General features: G+C 36.9%; 2 protein-coding genes across 2 annotated transcripts in view; one reads left to right on the forward strand and one right to left on the reverse strand.

Moving 5' to 3' along the window:
* The window catches only part of OGFR (opioid growth factor receptor), a 102044-nt gene extending 94161 nt beyond the window's left edge, over positions 1–7883 (forward strand). The window contains exon 10 of the transcript XR_008734138.1: positions 7872–7883. The gene's annotated coding sequence lies outside the window, so the exon portion shown is untranslated. The remainder of the gene's footprint in view (positions 1–7871) is intronic.
* Positions 1–15027, reverse strand: part of DIDO1 (death inducer-obliterator 1) — a 55369-nt gene that overhangs the window by 31728 nt on the left and 8614 nt on the right. The window contains exons 2-7 of the mRNA XM_055722104.1: positions 8955–9156; positions 6643–6753; positions 5390–6311; positions 4770–5088; positions 2454–2666; positions 1449–1674 (exon numbers count right to left, since the gene is read on the reverse strand). Coding sequence (XP_055578079.1) covers positions 1449–1674; positions 2454–2666; positions 4770–5088; positions 5390–6311; positions 6643–6753; positions 8955–9051 — 1888 coding nt within the window. The 5' untranslated portion in view covers positions 9052–9156. The remainder of the gene's footprint in view (positions 1–1448; positions 1675–2453; positions 2667–4769; positions 5089–5389; positions 6312–6642; positions 6754–8954; positions 9157–15027) is intronic.

Consider the following 15027-nt stretch of genomic DNA (forward strand, 5'->3'; position numbering starts at 1 on the left):
GAAATTTGAGATGTAAAATAAGCCCTTACAGTTTCATTTACATCTTTCTCATTTAATTTTAGTCATGTTTAAAACATTACTGTTTCTGTACTATTTCTGACAAAAAAAGCTAGTTTCTTTAAAGCGAGCTTTAAAAAATGCAAGCAGATCAAAATATGTATCTTAGAAGAGTTCACTATAAAAAAGGCACAGTGCCCAAGTAACAAAATATGCAACGAAAATATCCATGAAAAATTTGTAACCATTTAAACATCTGATGTGGCTAAATACAATTAAAACACATCTAGTAAGTCTACTATGTGCTGTAATAATAAACAGCAATTTAGGGTAGTTGGTGGTCCCTCTGTTTAAAAATTACATCAAAAAAATATCTCATCTTAAAGATAATTTATAAACTTACAGTTACTTTACGTATAATGTGTTTAATAACTAGGTTTATTTCTGAAAATAAGATGTAAATTGGCTAAAGTGTCATTAAGAAAGCTGTGAGAACTGAATTTCTGAATTCATTAATCTTCAAGTGAGCAAACATTAGACACCAGGTCATGTGTTTTGTAAGCGTGAGTTGAAAGATTTCATCTGAAGTTCCACCGCTGCATTATAAAAATACTTAGTTGGAGTCAATCAAAAAAACATCATTAACAGAAAGACTTGTTCAGGCTACAAAGCAGTATTTACTTACCTTTATATGAGTTACAGGGATGCTATTCAAAACCTGCAAAAATATGCAAGGCAATATCTCTGCCTAATATCCACTTAAGACGTGTTCTTGTGCGTGTGGAAAATGTGTGAAGTATGAACATAGAAATAGAAAGGAGGGAAAAAAAATGCTGCCTCCCCCCAAACTTAAGAAGAATGGTCCTTAAATTATTTCATGTAAGGAAGAAAAGCAGCAGGAATAACTTGGATATACTTGACAGTTAAAAGCTGTTTGCAGAGGTGTAAAGTATCGTTGGATACCACGTTGAAGGTTTCATTCTCGGCACTAGCACTGAAAATGCAAGACCTGAGAGACAGGTGCCAAATCTAAATTACAAAAATACAATTCAAATTAGTACAGTCAATTTCTGCTTCACAGTGCACCCTTTGCAACCTTTTTGTAAAATTCAACAAGTCTATCAATACTTACCTTTTCTAGATTAGAAATAGTTATTGTCTTTATGGGAAAAACTTAAAGCTTAATCATGTAGTTTTCATCCTGAAATCAGCTGGGTAGATTGATAGGCTCTTATACAACTGCCATATGATACAAATGAAACTTCTAATAGCATCTCCCACGTGTGTATCTCTGTGTGTGAATCTTTGAAGGTGGAGAAAAGTAGTTTGGTGCCGTATTAAGAAAAAACACCCCCAAATCCTAAGCCCCCTAGTCTTGCAGAGCCAAGAATGGATGGGTATTCAAAGAAAATGTAAATGATTATTCAGGAATATCCCTATGCGATACATACATTTGAACAACAGTGAAGATGAAATGGCAGCAGTCCTTTCAGGCTTTACAGCATTGTAATTATGATCGCTTGCCCAGGATGGTGTGCTGTTTTCTGCTGCTGGCTCTTTAGCAATAGGTTGAGTGTTTGCCTCAGTCTTGGCAGTTGTCAGAACAGTCTTCTTCATATTCACCTCTCTTTTCTCAGGAAATTGTCTCTTTTGGTTTGAAAGAGGTTTAATACCTGCCTGTATGATTAAAAGATGCTTAATTACTAATAATCATCAAGTATATTTTACAATCAGAGATATAGTTACATACATGTACATAAATTTTATAGATAACTCCTGTAAATACACTTGAAGTGACATAATTTCACATTCAGGTTTATAAAGCAAAGGCAATATACACTGTAACTTCAGGAAAAGAGAATGGTAAAGAAACCACATCAGAATTATCGGTATTTATCATCAAGTTCTGGGTTTTGGCTTTTTCCTGTTTGAAAAACTACTGCCTGTTTTATAGTGGTTTCAAAAGGGAAAGGAGAGGCTCTGATTTAATCTTTTTGCTTCTAAAGCGCACATACAATGCGGTCACATTAGTTCACAATCCACAGTAATTCCAAATTACTGCCCAAACCCCAGTAATTTGGAGTTTTAAAAGCTAAAATTAATATGGAATTAAATCAAAATGAAAGAGATGTACTGGTTATGCTTTTTTAAAAAGTAAATTGATTTGGAATTAATTAAAATTTTTTTTTTAATAAAGCGCACTGCCATCTAGAAGCCACTTGCAAGAAACTATGTAGAGACAATTAGGATTTTTTAGAAGTGACAGAAAAACATTTTGTTGTCAGAAGAATTAAACAATATGTCTACTACAGAAAAAGGCAAGAGAACACAAAAAATATGTAATAGAAATCTCCTCTTTGATGCAGGACTTGGCAACTTCATGTGACTCAAAGGACAGCACAGAAATAAGAGACGCTGCACTTCCTAACTGTTTTGAATCAGGAACATAAGCTTACCTGCAGCTGAGATTTTGGCATGCCAGGTTTTTCCGATTTTGGTTTGATCTTCTCTTTAGGTTTTGGTTTTGCATCTTTGCCAGCACTTAAAAACTTCATAGTGGCTGCAGCATGTTTGAGAATACAGTCATTGCTGCAATACACAGAATCAGGCTGAGCCAAACTAAAACAGCCAGGACCAATGCACTTTGACGCACCAGGCGCTTCAATTACCTATAGATTGAAATACAGTGAGTTCAAAGAGGAAACCACAGAAAAATATTTTTATAACATGAAGAAATGCTTACATATTGTATGTGCAGACTGCAGCTATGACTGACTTTCATGCATAACAGAAACAATCCATACAAACATAAGAATTTCACTCTTTAACACTATTTTCAGAATGCGTTGTATTTTCAAGTGGCTGGTCTGCTAGCAGTGAACCAAGGGAGGCTGGTTTCCTGAATTTTCATATCCCATAAGCACACAAATGCTTTTTTCTGATCCTCTACATCATGTGAGAAATCTCCTTAATAATGCGGAAGTAGTTTCTCAAGAGAAAGGTTTAAAACACATTTTACTTTTATATCAGCATCAGTTCTGTCCTCAACCATGCACACTTGCAAAAGGAAGCACTCAGCTATTCAGGTGTACAGATAATTCTTGCTCTACTGGTTTACCAGGTTTAATTTGAGAAGTCTCCAACTTACATAAACACAACCATTCTCCCAGATAATTCTGCCATAGCCTAATACTTCTTACACAATGAGAAGTTTGCATGTGCAATCTGTATTTTCCTCTACTTCACAATTACTCTTAAGTGTTATATACTAAGCCCTTCCTCTTCAAATGTTAAGGTTTAAAAAACAGCATGTTTCTTGAAAACAGAGCATGGTACCACCTGGCAAACACAAGTAGAGCAGTTCCATTCCATTTCCAACTGCCGAAAGAACACCTACAATATAAGCAGTTCTCCCATAACAGGCAATGAGTTAATGCTAGTTATGTTTTTTCTTTCACTGAAGGAGAGATGCCCAACACAATTTTTAGCAAGCTAATATCAAAGAATAATTGGTGATACTCAGAAGCAACCTAAAATTAATACTAACACTGTCAGCAGACCAATGTCCATAGAATTGGACTCTCAAGAACATTTTTGTGTACAAAGTACAAATGCATTTGAAATTGTATCTGAAAACAGTTTTGAGAAAAATACTTTTCTGCACATTTATCTTAAGATAGTAAATATTAAGTTCATACTGTTCTGATCTACACATTTAGCTCACTATGCTGATATGGATACACTCTGTTATTTAAATTGACTAGTAGTGGGAGGGTGTTCCATAAACATTTTGTAGAAAATTTACTACAGCAGAAAGATTCCTCCAGAGAGACTCTTGAAACTTGTAATACTTATTTTAGGGATTATTTCAAAGTTTAAAGATTAGGTGTGAAAGAACAAATTCATACAGAAAAAATATAAATAGCTGTAGCATTCTAACAGCAAATACACTACACATGCTCTTCAAGGCATAGTAAGAAGAAAAGGAAAACGTTCCAAGATGTTGGCATTACTACAGTAGCTTGGGCAGAACAACCAACCACTGCAGCATGAAGTTAGCAAGATTTTAAACTGGTGGAAAATTAAACATTGAGCTGAAGAAGCTTCTTTGCCTATATTGCAAACTGGGCATTGAACTTGCTATTACAAAATTTAGATTTCTTTTATATTTTATGCCAGGATTTGCAGTAATTCCAAATACACATTTTTATGTTAAAAAAGGCTATATAAAACAATTCTCTATGTATTAATAACTTGAAGAAGCATCAAGACAAAAATAAGGATTTCAAAAACGGAGTACAGAGGAAGCGTACAGCTGGAATTAACTCCAACAAATTAACTCCTTCTAACTCCCAATTAACTCCTTGCCAATGTTAAGAAAATGATTTCACTATCACTGAAAATGTCCAAAATTGTTTGAGATTATTACAAAGCTATATAAAGCAGTGCAGAATTTTAATACTTTTAATAAAAAAACACCTTACTATGACTTCCAAAACAGTATCTAGAAAGGACAGAATAGCACAAAGCATTCCCTTATGCCTACATAAAACTTTTAAAGCCCCTCACTTCAGAATAACACTTCCTTAGTTTTAGTTCCTGTACCGGTAAAACTATAGATAAACTTCTGCTGAACAGTTATATTTAGTGTGTTGTTCAGCTTCCTATTTAGCTCAAAAAAACCAAGTCAGATTTACAGCCATACAAGTAAGTCATTGTTTCAATGTACTCACCACAACACAAAAAACATAAGAAACAATTAAAATACTTACAGGTTGAAATATCTTTAGTTTTTTCTTCCCACTTGGATTCGCAGCTTTTTCAATCCTACCCTTGATTCCTTGGTCCTCAACAGATTTTTGTTCAATTGTTCCTATGCTTGTGAATTCTGTGCCATCCACATTCACTTGCCCCGCTTTAGCTTCCTGCTGGTCTATTTCTGAAACAGGCTCATCCTGTCCCTGTAGAATGGTGCAGTTTGGACAGATATAGTCCTCACCATTCCTTTCTAACAATCGTCCTCGAGCCTCAGAAATACCCACGCAGTCACCGTGAAACCATTCCTCACACCTATCGCAACAAATCATAAACCTGAAAAAAAACCAAACCCGAGGAACAGTAAAACACTGTGAAATGAAACAACAATTAATGCTCAACAGATATTTCAAGCAGCAGATCTTAAGTAGCCCACTAAAGTACCACTATACTGTTCTGCTTCACTGTTTGTTTCCATGTTCTTTTAAGTATTTGTTATAAATCTTCCCCCCAAACTTCAAACAAACCAAACAGCACATTTACGTAGACTTAAAAAGTGTTAGCATTTGGTTTCAGTTTTCATCACAGAAAAGTTCCAGCTACTTGCACTGCACTTTTCATTTAAACCTTTGCCTACCTGTTGTTATGAGGCTGACGACAAATACAATACAGTGCGTTTGGGTCATAGATCTCAGACTCAGGTTTGCTTTTGGGCAGTTCTTTGAGTTCTTCATCTGTGACCGCTTTTGCACCAAGGGTAGGCTTTACTTCCTTCTGAACCTGAAGATCTTCAGTGTCTTCCTCAGACACAACCACCTGACTCGCAATCTCAGTGCTGTCTGCTGTCTCAGGTTCTTGTTTGACAGGCAACTCAGACTCAACCTGTTTTTCAGACTGGGCATCACCTGTTTCTATAGGATCTTGTTCTGAATTTCTTTTCCTCAGGCGGTTCTGTATATCCTTCAATGTCAACTCCACAGATTTCTGTTCAACGCGCTTCTTTCTTAGTCGATTCTGCAGTTCCTTTAGGGTTAACCCATCACTATCACTGTCGGAAGTATCATCATCATCCTCCTCCTCTTCCTCCTCTTCCTCCTCCTCCTCTTCTTCTTCCTCTTTTGTGCGTCTCCTTTTAGAGCTTTTCTGATCCTTACTACTCCTTGTGCTAATCCTCCGAGTTGCACGTTTTATATCTGGAGTGCTCTCAACACTGTCTTCTGAAGCGGTTTCAGCATCTGTAGCTGGACAGGATGCTGGTTCACTCGAATCCTCCAGAGCAGTAGGGGCACTCCTCCTTCCTCTGCGTCTTACTGTTGTAAGAAATTCTTCCACTCTTTCAGTTCGCTTTGGTTGCCGTCCACTACGCCTGAGGTTTAAGCTTTGTTGCTGCTGTTGTGGCTGTTGTTCACTAGAGTCCACATCAATATCTCCTGCACCTTCTCGTTTAGCAATTGTAGTCCTTCGAAACCCCCAGGTTTTCCTGAACTCTTTACTTGTAGGCTTGATAGTTTTTTGTTCCTCCTCATTGCTTTGCTCACCCTTCTCATCCAAAACTGATGCTAAAACCAAGGGAACAGTTATTAAATGAGTGGTGAAGGAGGATGTTTTTTCTTAAAAGTTTTTTCAACATAGTATTATTTATTTGTGATAATATATTTTTATCTCCACCTCATTTTATGACCCCTAAACCAGATAAAATGTGTTATTGTGCATGTAATACAACAGCAGTAGCAATTATGTACATCACTGAACACTGTGTCAACATAATCCAGCTGTTACAAAGTTATTATTTAAAAACACATATATATACACATAGATACACACACCACCCCCCCCCAGACAAATAAGCGTATTTTCTGCTCAATTTAAAAGGGGAAAAAAAAATCTTACCAGGAGAGCTGTTTTCCATGTTGTCGGTATTAGATTCAGATTCTAATGGCACTGGCTGTGAAGTTACAGCTTGTTCCATAGTACGGACACCACTGTCCCCACCCCGCAACACTGAAGAGAAATGGAAGGTTCAAAATTCAGATCCAGCAGTATTTACAGCCTAAGTAATTATTAAACATTCTCATGTAATCTCATGTTATTGTAACAAAATGCTTAATTAAGTTTTGAGCCACTAATAGTCACTGAGTATCAACAAGAAGTTGTCTGAATTCCTTCAAAGTACTAAGTTAAATACACGGGTTTGGATGCTATGCTGACACATCGTATTAAACAGCCTCAGGATTTCCCATATCCTCTGTATTTCTCAAAAAAACCTTTCATGGTATGAACCTATTCTCTAGGGTTTGTCTGGGGCAAAACCTGTAACAGTTCCACTCCCTATGTGGACACAGGAACCATACATGCACCAGTGTGAAAGACCATGGACCAGAACAAGGAGCCATCCAAACAGACAGTACAGACAGTTACTGTTTGAAGGTGAGGATGGCATCTATTATCAGTAACATTTTCTGGTAGAAACGACTCCTGATTGCCTGCAGCAGGTAAGAAACAAGGTAGAAACAGCCAGTTTAAAGAAAGTCAAAGATAGTGCTGTTTAGATAATACAGGGCTAGTCAAATAATAATGAGGTTTTGGATTTTAAACAAAATCTAAAACCAAAAAAATACCCTAGTCTTCCTTGTTAAAATAAACTAGGTCTATCTCTTGTCTATTAAATAGTATAGCTGCCATTTTAAAAGTTGTTTCAGAATCACTGGTGGTTATTCAGGATACAGCAATGCATTTTCCCTTCATTATTTCTCCAACAATGTTTATTTGATAGAAGAAATTATACAGAAAGGAACAAAAAAATTCTTCTCAAACACCTCTGGAAAAAAATATCTGCGTTGAATGAGACTTGAGAAAGACTGCTCCTTGACATGGTTATTTACGGAGAGATTTTCAGCCTATATGATCTACCAGAACAACCAAATTAAAAAAAGATTCAGCAAAGAACTGGCAACTATCACAGATGGAGCCATAAGGGGAAAAAAAAAAAAAAAAAAAAAAGTATTTTGTGCTGACAACCAGGATCGCCCCTTTTTTTCTCAGAAGTCTTTTCCAGCATACTAAGAGACTTTCTTATTTGAGAAGACAGAAGCAAAGAAGAAATAAATGTAAGACCTGAGATTGCATTTTGGGTACTTCAGGAATAACCTGGTTTGAACAAGCATTAAAGTTGGGGTTACATCCTTTTAAATGAGTTGCATGCCATGCATATGGTCTCCTAAACAAATGCAGAAACCATGTTTTGCATTCATTGCAATTACATTGCTCATGTGAAACTATAACATGCTGCAGTAAGTATACCTCAATGAATCGGGTAAACAGAAACAGTACTTTAAAAACAAAAACAAGTGACGTTCCCCAGCTGTCCCCCAAGAATGTTTTTGGGGTATTTATATGCATATTCCTGGCTCAAGAATTGCACAAGCCAAAAGGGAACATTAACAGAATTCTCAAGTAACAGTACGTGCTGAAAGAATCAAGGATGCTTCTAACAGGTGTACATAGTACAACTGCAAGTTTTCAGAGGCATCCTTTACTGAGATTTTTCCTAATCTTGCAGTGTACACTGGTGATAAATGCCTCATTTCATTGCTTTAGTCACATTCCTGTTCTCTCTACTGACATGATCTCTGTATAGTTCAGCTCCTCCACTTTCTAGTATTATATTTAACAAGGCTACAACAGCAATATTAACTGTCAGTGCTGTGGAAACAAACATCCATGCAGGTACGTTAAATTAATACTGAAGTTGTAACCTAAAAGTACTTTCATTGAGACACTACAAATGTTGCTATCAAAGCAGTGGACTCCAGAACATCAATTTAAATAGTAGCTGATTACTTTTAACATTATCACTGGAATAAAAAGTTAATTTTAAGCCTGTAATACACAGGTAAAAAGCTGAAGCCGCTTCAATTCACTATGAAATTCCATTCCACTGTTCCCCTGTAACAGATCACTAACTATAATTTTCTTAATTTTTTTTTAAAAAACACCACTAAAATTATATTCCCACCAGAACAAGGCTGCAACAGAAGTAAAGAAAGAAGTAAAAATAGTTAAAAGTTCACATCTTTGTTTACCTTGGAAGATGAAGAAATGTTAAATAAAAGCTACAAGCAGAGGTAATCCAAATTCTGAGAGTTAAATTCCAGATAAAATGTAAAGAAATAAGTCTCTTCAACGTCCTCTACATGCTTTACCTGACACAGCATTAGAGGTTCGAATGGTTTCTCCCTGCAGAGCCGAACGAAAACGAGTGCCAGAGGAGGGCAGCAAAGGATCAGAGTCATTCAGCATAATCCTTCCAGCACATGCTGAATTTCCGAATTCGGAAGTGCCAGACTGAGTCTCTGAGCTGTCAACAGGACCAAATACTATTAATCCTCCTTTTCCTGCTGGCTCCTAGGAGGGGGAAAGGAAAAAAAAAATAATAAAAAACAAAATAAGGCACCGATATATTTATGAACTTATCTTACTATTGTCTGCATAAACTTGTAATTGTTTTCTATTGTTTCTATTATACTATAAAGCAAATTGTGTTATTTTGCCTTCTTGACAGTTTTCTGCTTTCAGAAAGACCCTGAAACTAGAAGGAAAAGTCAAAGCAAAGCAATATCACCTCCACTGGTTACCAGCAGTTGAGACCTTTGAAAAAAAAAAAAAAAAAACAAAATATGACTGTACTCTCATCAATTCGTTTAGAATCCATTAAGTTTTCCAGAACAGTAACAAACGTTAATCAACAAGTCTATTCCATTTACAGCATCTGACGGCATTCTGAAAGTTAAATTTAGCAAGCGTAATGAAAATACAGAAATGCTTTTAAACTCCAACATGCCCAAGGTTACAGTAGAGAAGATTCAGCAATTTGTACTGAACCTCATCACAGAAGACATCTGCAGGTTTGAGGATTTAAATCCAAGTAGCTACTCAGTGGTTTTGCAAGGTGGGATAATAAAAACGTACAGTTGAGCTTCAGAATAATGGAATATTCCTCATCACTGTCCCTTTCACTAGTAAGGTTTGCAATACAGAAAAAATCAGAAGCTTTATTTCAAGGACAGCAGATTGTATCAATAGCAACATGTTTTCCCAAAAATTAACCCTTGGAAAGTATTTCAAAATCACAACACATTCATTTAAAGCATCCAGATAGGATAACTGTTTAGTCCAGGGGTCCCTAGTCACATGTAGAACGACAATGGCAATAGAACATCAACACTGCCTGCTTGCTTCTAAACATGTGGGCTTGAAAGCCAGTAGGAAATGCCTGCATTTAACCCAACATAGCCTACATAACTACAAAAAAAGATTTGTTAGGGAAAGGAGGACCAGATGGACAGTATAGAAAGTCACTTCTGAACTGACCTGTAACATAAATTAGCAAAGACAAAAGAACAATACTGGACACAGACTCTGCTGTCAGCATTCTCAAGTTAAAGATGCAGCAGAACTGCCACAGTAGGTATACGAAATCACTAAATTATTAATAATTCTTTCAAAGGAGTAAAACCAGATTGTTAACACTCCAGGTGGGGAGACATACAAATTTAAGAAGAGATTAGATAATCCTTCACAGATGTGCCAATACACAGTCTGACTTTTCTTTTTTAAAATGTATCTTTTTTTTTTTCTTCAAATCTCTGAAGACCCTAACTCTTACCTCTCTTAAACACTTTTTTACTTCCTAAGCAACAATCATCTCTAGGTATTCTCCAATGCCATGTCACTGTCCCAAAAATAAGGAGAGGGAAAAGACAAACCCCTCTTCAAATCTAATTCCATCAGTGGATCACTTTAGTATGTCATGAACAACAGATCTCAAGATCTGCATGACTGCAGCAAAGCAGAATTAGGAAAAAATTACAGTACAGCTAGATCCACATCAGTATTTCCTTCCCCTGTACCTCCTCCATAGGGATTACGTATTTACATTATTTCCCTCAGTCAACTATTCCCACTCCAAAAAGATGAGAGAAAAATTAAAGAACAAAAAAGAGAATAGAATAAACTAATTGTAAAGACCCTAGTGCTCTATCTCACGGCATTGAATACCTGCTCTAGTATGTATTTTGCTCCATTGTTTGAACCAGTTATTATATCCAGGGAGTCAGTCACTGATGGCTGAAGACAATCTGAGTTTAAAGTGCCTTCTTCCACGGTGGTGTTCTGTAATAACCTTTCAATCTCCCTGTTCAGAATCTCCAACTGATCACACATCATGCAACTTAAGTGATATGCCTAAAGGAAGAGGGAAAGTTAAGCTAATCACTTCTTGTTCAACTCCAGTATTAAACTATGAAATAAACTATGCCTCTACAACATACAAAAAGTGCATCTTATTTAAATAATTTATCCAATAACATACTAAAGAAAGCCTTGTCTAAAGACATACAGTGCACAACTGTGTATCTGTGCATTCAAGGCCCTGCGTGCAACATGCTGTTCACAATCACGTTTGAGCCACAGAGCCAGTATCACTAAAAGATTCCACAAACAGGACTGGCATCCTCTCTTCTAAGGAGACATTCTGGCTTGTTGAACGTGAAAGATTTTACAGTGTTAGTCATACCCCACCCGGTGGCAAGGCTGCACAGTGCACAGTCTACAGCTCTTGATTTAACACCAAAGAGCATTTTAACATTAAGACATTCTGTACAAGAATCATGCTTCTTTTTGAATTAATAGATGTTAACTCATTATTACCTGCATTATTACCTCTATTATCGACAGAAAAAACTTGTACAGAACTGCAATTTTAAGATAAATTCAGATTTGAGTGCTGTAAGACGTCAGTACATGTAAACCACTACAACTGCAGACCATCCCCTACCCCCCACATTCGCTGTAAAATGCTTGGTTGTTTCTTCTTATAATTTATTATTTCCATTTTTTTCCCTCTCCCAATTTGGTCCAAATTATTTTTAATGAAAATACGGGGGGGGGGGGGGGGGGGGGAAGAGTGAGTTTCAAATTTATTTTACATTTTGCAGAACTGCATCTCAATACAGGTTAAACTTAAATGCCTACAAGAAGTTGAAAAAACGAGTATTATCAAAACATAAAAGCACAAAGCCTTAACTCACAATTACACATTTAAACCTAGCAAGCCTGCTGGCACGTCTAAGCAAACACTCTTAACTGCCTGCAAAAATATTTACTACAACAGAAGGCAACTTTGGAAATCTTCAAATACCTCTTTCTCCTCCAAATTCAGTATGATTTTTTGTTCATTTTGTCCTGCTTGTTCTCCAGTTAACTATTCAATTGCAAAGATACTGACAGAAATGTAAGCTGAAGCAGCAAACTGGTTATCTTGCTTTAAAGGAACTGAACATCCAGGATCAACTTAATCATATTCCTCTTAATATACTACATCAATCACCTTTCTGAAACTGGAAGTTCTAGCTGGAAACCAAAAATTATTGCAGTTCCCCTAACAGACAATTCCCATCAGCATCATCCTGCCTTCCTGCCACATCTCCTTTAGAAAGGATATTCCTTTAAAAAGGGTATTATGTACCTCTGAAAAATATGATGCAAGTATCTCTACAAATGATGGGACAAAGGTAAAATAACGTTCATAATAAACATATATACTGTTGCTTATTCAAAAAGTCCTCTGGTTTTGCTTAGGTTAAGAACTTCTGTGATAAGCCATTCCCACTGTGAAAATGCATAAGGTTTTAAGACCAACTATAGATAAAGTTCAAAACACAAATGAAGAGTTTCTTGAAGGAAAAATCTCCCTTCTCAGATGAGGTAAGCTTTGCCAATACAAACTCCAGGTTAGTTTAAATGGTTACATAACATACATATCAGATCCTCATTGAACAAAGGATTCACAGTGCATATTAAATCCGTGTTTATGGACTACAAAGAACAAAGTACAACTCTAACACAACTACTTGGGCTGGTACTGTCCTGCTCCCTTCTCCCGTGCTCGGTTACATGGTCTATGCCACATTCACCCACATACTTCTGCCCCAGTAGTAGTCACTCAACTCGGTAAACACACAGTTTATGAATTCAGCAAAAAAAGAACCTGCCAAAGAGTGATCTAAAAGGCCCCAAAACCACAAATATCAGAACCAGTGTAAAGATGTGCAAGAACAGGGATGGAGAACAAGATCCCCTTGAGCAGGCTGAGCTGCTGTAGCACTTTGCTGCTATCTCATTCAACACGTGCACCATCATGCATGCTGCAAGTACTCCAATCTTAGCCAGCAGGATTTTCATTCACTGCCACCACAGTCAAGACTCTCTTTAAGCTTGCAAACTGTAATAATACGAGCATTCCAGTGGAACAGAACAGTCACTTATCTAGAAGTGGAGCATGAAGCTGATGCACAGTATTTGAGAAAGATTATTCAGCCAAAACCCACGTATTTAGGGGTTTTATTCCCAATTATGTTGTAGGTAAAATGTTCCAGTTTTCCCAAAACAAGTTAGGCACTTGAATTCATTCTGGACCTAAATTCCAGAAGCAATCAAAGCACAAAAGTATCCTGCTCTAGAAAAATCACAAAACTGCCATGAGCTTTTAGTTTCAATTTGGTCAACTATTCTCACACAGTGATGAACCTGAAAACACAGGGCTGCCCAATCTGTAAGACTACGGAGGCCATCCCTCATGTTCAGCATCCCTGTGGATTTTCTAACTAATGTTAAGCCTGAGAAGTTTTCATATACATGGCTTCAAGAAATTCCACAGCAGTATGAGCAGCCAATTGAACAAGAGATAGAAAATAATTCCACAATTCCAAATCCTGCTACTACAATACTTGTTCACAAACACGCAATACATATTAAAAATCCATCCTCCAACAGGCCTTCATTAAGCAAAAAAAGAGAAAGCTTGTAATCTCACTCCATTTTTCTGTAAATTACCCCTCTCACATTCCAACAAAACCTCAAGAAAAGCATACCGCTATCTACTGCCATCTTTGTAACCCAACAGTTTACATATTTCGGGCAAAAAAGAAGAGATTATCTATGCCGGTAACTGAGCTGGAAGACATTAACTGCAGAACTGGAAGCTTGAGGACACCTGCATCTGCTGATGCTGACTTCACTAAACCCTTTTTAAGATGCCTCAATATAACATCTTAATCTGACAATGACAGAGCAAAGCTACTGCAAGAACAGTTTCCCCATCTTTTTGTGTCTACATTTTTAGACAAAGGCCAATCCAACAAATTACCAACAAATACACATTCATATCAGTACATCCACTTTTATTTTTTCCTCCCATTTCCCTAAGAGGTAATGAAACATTCAACGGGTCCACTGACTGCATAAAGATTTTGTCCTTTCTAAAACTTACCGTTTTAACTGCATTAAGAACTCCCTGCCTCAGTTACCTAGGAAGACTTCACTCTAAAAAAAGTCTTGAAAGACAGCTTAATAAAAACTTCAACATGAACTGAAGCCAACCAAAAGGAGTCATTTTTCCTTTACCCGAGGACTTGGGTAACAAAGAAAAAAAAGAGTATGTCAGAATTCAGGGTAAACTCTTCAGTTTCAGCTTACTAACTATTTTGTGTAGTTTTTTGACGAATCTGTATGAAAAACTAGTGATCTTTATCCTCTTGTTAATGGTAATTCTCCTTGTCAACAGTATCACTTTATTCCATGTTCTCGGATGTCAGCACTCTCCAATACTCAACCAATCTGCTGTAATCTGCACAAATTCCACTATCTCATTATTTAGATGTTATACAACCACCTTGCATTAATAATCCAGTCCAACTGATTAATATTTGGCACCTATTAGTCCTCTTATTCCCTACTCACCCCAAGAACTCTACAGAAGGATGTCTTTGATTCTGAAGGATCACAGGCATACTCACCCCCCTACACAAGCATCCAAGAGGCAAGGTTCACCTCATATTTAAGAGCTGTGATAGACACTAGTACCTGCAGGAGCTGTTTCAGTGTGGCCTGTTACCTAAGAAACATTTACTTCTACTGTGACAGAGAAACAAAGGCTTTTTTTTTTTTTTTCCCAGAAGTCTTCATATTGAAGCTCCAGTTAATGTTCCAGATATGTTAAGGAAATTCAATGGCCAGGGCCCAAGGACAGGACAGAAGTCACAACCACCCACAACGGCCAACGTAAGGTTCTGAACACTAGGGTTAGTGAGGAGACAGAAGACTGTTTACATCTGCAAAAACATTCAAAGCATAAGAGTCCTGCCTTTCCTAGCTTTTAAAAACAGGTATCATTCAGCAGTGACCAGTTTCATCTCCACATCCTGACAAATATCCAGC

This window comes from Falco cherrug, chromosome 10 (genome assembly GCF_023634085.1).
Source record: "Falco cherrug isolate bFalChe1 chromosome 10, bFalChe1.pri, whole genome shotgun sequence".
Lineage (NCBI taxonomy): Eukaryota > Metazoa > Chordata > Aves > Falconiformes > Falconidae > Falco > Falco cherrug.